This window comes from Corvus brachyrhynchos, unplaced genomic scaffold, assembly GCF_000691975.1.
Source record: "Corvus brachyrhynchos isolate BGI_N302 unplaced genomic scaffold, ASM69197v1 scaffold303, whole genome shotgun sequence".
Taxonomy (NCBI): Eukaryota; Metazoa; Chordata; class Aves; order Passeriformes; family Corvidae; genus Corvus; species Corvus brachyrhynchos.
Genome location: NW_008237429.1, coordinates 206817 through 212015, shown reverse-complemented (window position 1 = coordinate 212015; position 5199 = coordinate 206817). Strand labels below are relative to the sequence as shown.

Here is a 5199-nt window from a genome sequence, read left to right as displayed (position 1 = left end):
AGGGGAAAGAGGGGAAAGATCCCATACGGAAAACTGGGAATCCCAGGGAAGAGTCCACAGGGAAAACTGGGAATGGGAGGGGAAAGGATCCCACGGGGGAGGCTGGGAACGGGCGGGAATCGTCCCCAGTTCCCGGTTTTCCCTCCTGGATCCCTCTGGAATCGCCGCTCACCTCCGCTCCTCCTCGTACTTGGAGCTGCGGGAGAACAGCGATTGGGAATCGCCATCCCAAAAATCCCATTCCCAACCCCCAAATCCCCATTCCCACCTCCGGAAAAACCCAATTCCAACGGGAAAACAGAGAGGGACCAGGCAAATTCCCTGGATCAGGACCCTTTCCCAGATCTCTTCCCCATCCCCAAAAACCCCCCAAATTCCCACCCTTTTCCCCATCCCCAAATCCCAAGCTCCCGGATAAAGGAGCGCAGCCGGACGTGCTCCCCCATCCCGGAATTCCCGGCGGGAATTGCCCTTCCCGGCACTCACAGGATGTCCCCCTTGAGCCGCTGTGTCTCCTCCTCCTTGGCCGCCTCCCGCTGCTCCCGCTGCTCCCGCTGCTCCCGCTGGGAATTCCCCTCCAGCTCCTGCAGCTCGTTCTCTCCGTACAAACTCCCCAATCCCAGCGTCCGCTTGGTCCTGGTGGAAAAGCCGGGAAAAAAAAAAACAAACCCAAAACAACAAATAAAAACCGGGATCGGGAGCGCCCGGAATTCACGGACTTGCCGGACGGGGTTTCCCGGGATTTCGGGGCACGGATCCCACCTGTACTCGCGGAGCTGCCCCTGGATTTCCGGGAGAACGGATTCCTGAGCGGCCTCCAGGGAGTGCTGCAGGTCGCCGCCGTTCCGGAGGCAGTTGTCTGGGAATTTGGGAAAATTCGGGATGTTGGGAATGCTCCCGGCGGCCAGAGCTGATTTCCAGCCCAGGAAAATTCCTTCCCCTTTTCCTTGGGACTCCAGGAAAAGCTTGGGAACCCCTGGGATCATTTCCCGGGTTTGGAATCCCAAGTGGAGCGTGGATTTTCTGGGAATTGGTGGAAAAATTGGGATATTGGGAATGTCCCCGGCGCTCCCTTCATTCCAGAGCTGATTCCCAACCCTGCCCCATTTCTCTTGGAGCACCAGGGAAAGTTTGGGAACCCCGGGATCACTTCCCGGGTTTGGAATCCCAAGGATTCCAAAGGAGAGGAGCCCCAGGAGCCCAAATTTTCTGGGAATTGGGGAGGAAATTTGGGATGCTGGGAATGCTCCCGGCGTTCCCTTCATTCCAGAGCCGATTCCCGACTTTCCCGTGACTCCAGGAGGAGTTTGGGAACGCCAACCCCGGCCCTGGGCTCCTTTTCCCGCGGAGAATTCCCGGAATTCCGCACTCACCGATGTCCGTCAGGAGCTGCTCCGGCACCTTCACCCGGAGGGGCTGGACAAGAGGGAAAATCCCATCAAATCCCGGGATCCCGCTGGAATTTCGGGAGCTGGAGCCCAGAATTCCAACCCCGCCTCCCCATAGAATCAGAGAGGGAGATCCCACAGAATTCCCAGTGGGAATTCCCCCACTCCAAAGGGATTCTGGGCTCCCGGATCCCCATTTTCCCTTCCAGGACCCTTCTCCCCAAAATTCCAAGGAATTCCCCCTTTTCCAACACCAAATCCAGCCTGAAATCCTGGAAAATCCTCCCGAAATTCCGGGAATCCCGCAGGGATCGAGGATCCCAGCCCTCACCGCGTTCCTGTCCAGGAAAATATTCCAGATGTCCCTTCCAAAGGCTCGGGAATCCTTGGGATTGCTCTGCTGGCGGCAAACGTCGCAGCACAGGTAGAAGAGCTGCCGGGAAAATTCGGGAATGAGGAGGGAAAAGGGATCAGACAGAATTCCCAAAGAGAATTCCAGGGAATGGGATCCCCAGGGGAGGAAATCCCGGGAATTTTGCTCCATGCTGATTCCTGGGAATGCGATCCAAGGGTCAGGGAATCCCGGGAATATCCCCAGTTCCTTACCAGAGGAGTGGGATCCGCCTGGGAGAAGAGGAACCTCAGGAAAACTCCCAGATGAGCCGGGCGGGATTTGAGCCTTTTCAGGTCCTGGAACAGGGAATCGCTCTGGGAACAGAGGGAGGGAGGCGGGGCTCAGGAAAAGCGGGAATTCTGCAGGAATCGCAGCCCCTGGGACGGGAAACCCACGGGATAACCTCGGCAGGCTCCGGGATTTATCCCCAAAATCCCAACTAAAGCAGCCCGGGGAATGCTGGAAGGGTTTGGGATGGAAAAGATCCCGAAAAATCCAACCCCAGGGACATTCCCACTGTCCCAGGTGGATCCAGGCTGGAATTCTCTTCCAGGGATGGGGAATCCATGGAATCACCCGGGCCAGGCTCTGGGATTTATCCCGAAAATCCCCTCTGAATCCACGGAATCCTGGAATGTTCTGCCTTGGAAATCACCTTAAATCCAATCCCATCCCACTCACGGAGCAATCCCTGAAATCCCGGAATGCTCCGGCTGGGAAAAGCCTTCGGGAATCCCTGAAATCCCACCAGGAATTCCCAAATTCCCGGATTTTTCCCGGCTTTCTCACCTCGTTATTGGAATACCCGGGCTCGCAATCCTCCTCGGGGCCGATGATCAGCGGCTTTCCCGACGCCAATCCCTAAAAAAAACCGGGATCAGGCGGCGGGAAGGGCTTTGGGATCCCCGTGGGTATTCCCGGGATATTCCCAGGATATTCCCAGGATATTCCAGCCCCACCTGATCCGTCGGGAAGGGAAGGTCGGAGCCCTGGCGCCGGAGCTGGGAGAGGCGGGAGCCGAGCACGGGAGACGTCCGGGGGCTCTCAGGCTCGGAAAGGCCGGAATTCCGGGCCAGGGACACCTGGAATTGCGGGATTTGGGAGGGATTCGGGATCAGGAGCCGTGAAAAAAATGAATTCAGGGCAGCTGGAAAGCCCCAAATTCCTTGGGAAGCACGGGAAGAACTTCCAGCGTGGGAGAACAAACTGGGAATGCCGGAGAATTCCCGCGCCTCGGGGGAACGTCGGAGGAATTTTGGGATCCCTCGTTTTGTGAACTCCCCCCTGGAACTTCCCCCTCTCCTGGAATTTTCCTCCCTCCTGGAATTGTTTCCACCTCTCCTGCAATTTCCATCCCTCCTGGAATTCTTTCCATCCCCCCTGGAATTTTCACCCCTCTGGATTTGTTGCCACTTCTCCTGAAATTTTCCCCCCCTTTTCCCACATCTTTCCTGGAATTTCCGCCTGCCCTTTCCCCGAATTTTTCCTGGAATTTTCCCTCCCTTTCCCCGAATTTTTCCTGGAATTTCACCCCGTCCTTTTCCCCCTATTTCTCCCGGAATTTTCCCCCCCCTTCTCCCGAACTTTTCCTGGCATTCTCACTCCCCTCTCCCGAATTTCTCCCGGCATTTCCCCCCATCCTCTCCCCTCTTTTCCCGGATTTCCCGCCGCTCACCTCCCCGAGGGACGGGAGCCGCTCCGGGCCGGACTCCAGGCCGCTGTCGCCATCCTGGGAATCCATGGAAAAGCGTCCCGGGAGCTGCGGGGATCCCGACCCCGATCCCGATCCTGCCCTGCCCGAGCCCGGGAACGCCGGGAGGCTCCGGAAAACTTCCCCTTCCAGAGGCCGGAACCCCGAATCCTGGGAAAAGGGAGAGGGGGGCTTGGAAAAACCGGGAATGGGGGAGTTCTGGGAGTTCCCAGGGCAGGAATTCCCAGGAAATGCAGCTTTGGGATCATGGAAAACCTGGGAATGGGTGAATTCCGGGAATTTCCAGCACAGGAAATGTCAGGAAATGCAGCTTTGGGGGCATGGAAAACCTGGGAATGGGGGAATTCCGGGAATTCCCAGCACAGGAAATGTCAGGAATTGGAGCTTTGGGGGCATGGAAAACCTGGGAATGGGGGAATTCCGGGAATTCCCAACACAGGGGAATTCCCAACACAGGACATGCAGCTCTGGGAAGCTGGGATGGCTCCAGGCCAGGAAATGCAGCTTTGGGATCATGGAAAACCCGGGAATGGGGGAATTCCCAAAATTCCCCCCACACAGCCCACCAGCACCCCCCCGATCCCCAGCAACTCCCCCAACTCCCAGGCTTTTTTTTGGGAAAACGGGGAATCCCAGAGCTCTGGGAAGGGCTCAGGAAGGGCGGGAAGGATCCCAGAATTCCCAAATACCGCGGATCCCTGGGATTCCTGCAGGATTTTCAGCTGGAGCTGGCTCACTCTGCCAGCTTTGGGGGCATGGAAAACCTGGGAATGGGGGAATTCCGGGAATTCCCAGCACAGGAAATGTCAGGAATTGGAGCTTTGGGGGCATGGAAAACCTGGGAATGGGGGAATTCCGGGAATTCCCAACACAGGAAATGCAGCTCTGGGAAGCTGGGATGGCTCCAGGCAGAAAAAGGGATCAGTGGGATCATGGAAAACCCGGGAATGGGGGAATTCCCAAAATTCCCCCCACACAGCCCACCAGCACCCCCCCGATCCCCAGCAACTCCCCCAACTCCCAGGCTTTTTTTTGGGAAAACGGGGAATCCCAGAGCTCTGGGAAGGGCTCAGGAAGGGCGGGAAGGATCCCAGAATTCCCAAATACCGCGGATCCCTGGGATTCCTGCAGGATTTTCAGCTGGAGCTGGCTCACTCTGCGCCGGGCCCCTTCCAGCTGCTCCTCCACGGCCGCTCCTGGATTCCGGCTCAGGAGCTCCTGGAAGCGCTGGGAAGGGAAAGTCCCGATGGTCCCGATCCCCCAAAATCCCCCAAATCCCCCAAATCCCGGCCCAGGGATTCAGGGAAGGGTTTCAAAGGGGTTTTCCTGGGATCTGAGGGAGGTGGGAGGAGGGAGTTGGTGCCGGAGGAGGGGGAACCCATCCTGGAGAATTCCAGGGTTTTCTGGGATGGGCCAGGTGGGATTCAGGGATAAATTCAGGATCCTGGCCCAGGTTATCCCAGGGATTCCTCATCCCTGGAGTGTCCAAGGCCAGCCTGGAGCCACCTGGGATGGTGGGAATGTCGCTGCCCTTGGAAACGGGGTGGGACCGGGATAATCCTTGGGGTCACTTCCACCCCAAACCACTCCAGGACTCCCCGGGCTGCTTTATTTGGGATATTTGGGATAAATTTGGGATCCTGGCCTGGGTTATTCCATGGACTCCCCATCCCTGGGAGTGTCCAGGATCACGCTGGGACAGCAGG

The 5199-nt window shown here is 57.6% G+C and overlaps 1 protein-coding gene across 1 annotated transcript in view; it reads right to left on the bottom strand.

Annotated features, from left to right (window-relative positions):
- Nucleotides 1–5199, bottom strand: part of LOC103613521 (rho guanine nucleotide exchange factor 11) — a 33401-nt gene that overhangs the window by 23808 nt on the left and 4394 nt on the right. Inside the window, exons 7-16 of the mRNA XM_017731151.1 lie at nucleotides 4601–4720; nucleotides 3458–3643; nucleotides 2742–2864; nucleotides 2572–2643; nucleotides 1995–2096; nucleotides 1720–1821; nucleotides 1374–1416; nucleotides 763–859; nucleotides 487–636; nucleotides 173–196 (exon numbers count right to left, since the gene is read on the bottom strand). Coding sequence (XP_017586640.1) covers nucleotides 173–196; nucleotides 487–636; nucleotides 763–859; nucleotides 1374–1416; nucleotides 1720–1821; nucleotides 1995–2096; nucleotides 2572–2643; nucleotides 2742–2864; nucleotides 3458–3643; nucleotides 4601–4720 — 1019 coding nt within the window. The remainder of the gene's footprint in view (nucleotides 1–172; nucleotides 197–486; nucleotides 637–762; nucleotides 860–1373; nucleotides 1417–1719; nucleotides 1822–1994; nucleotides 2097–2571; nucleotides 2644–2741; nucleotides 2865–3457; nucleotides 3644–4600; nucleotides 4721–5199) is intronic.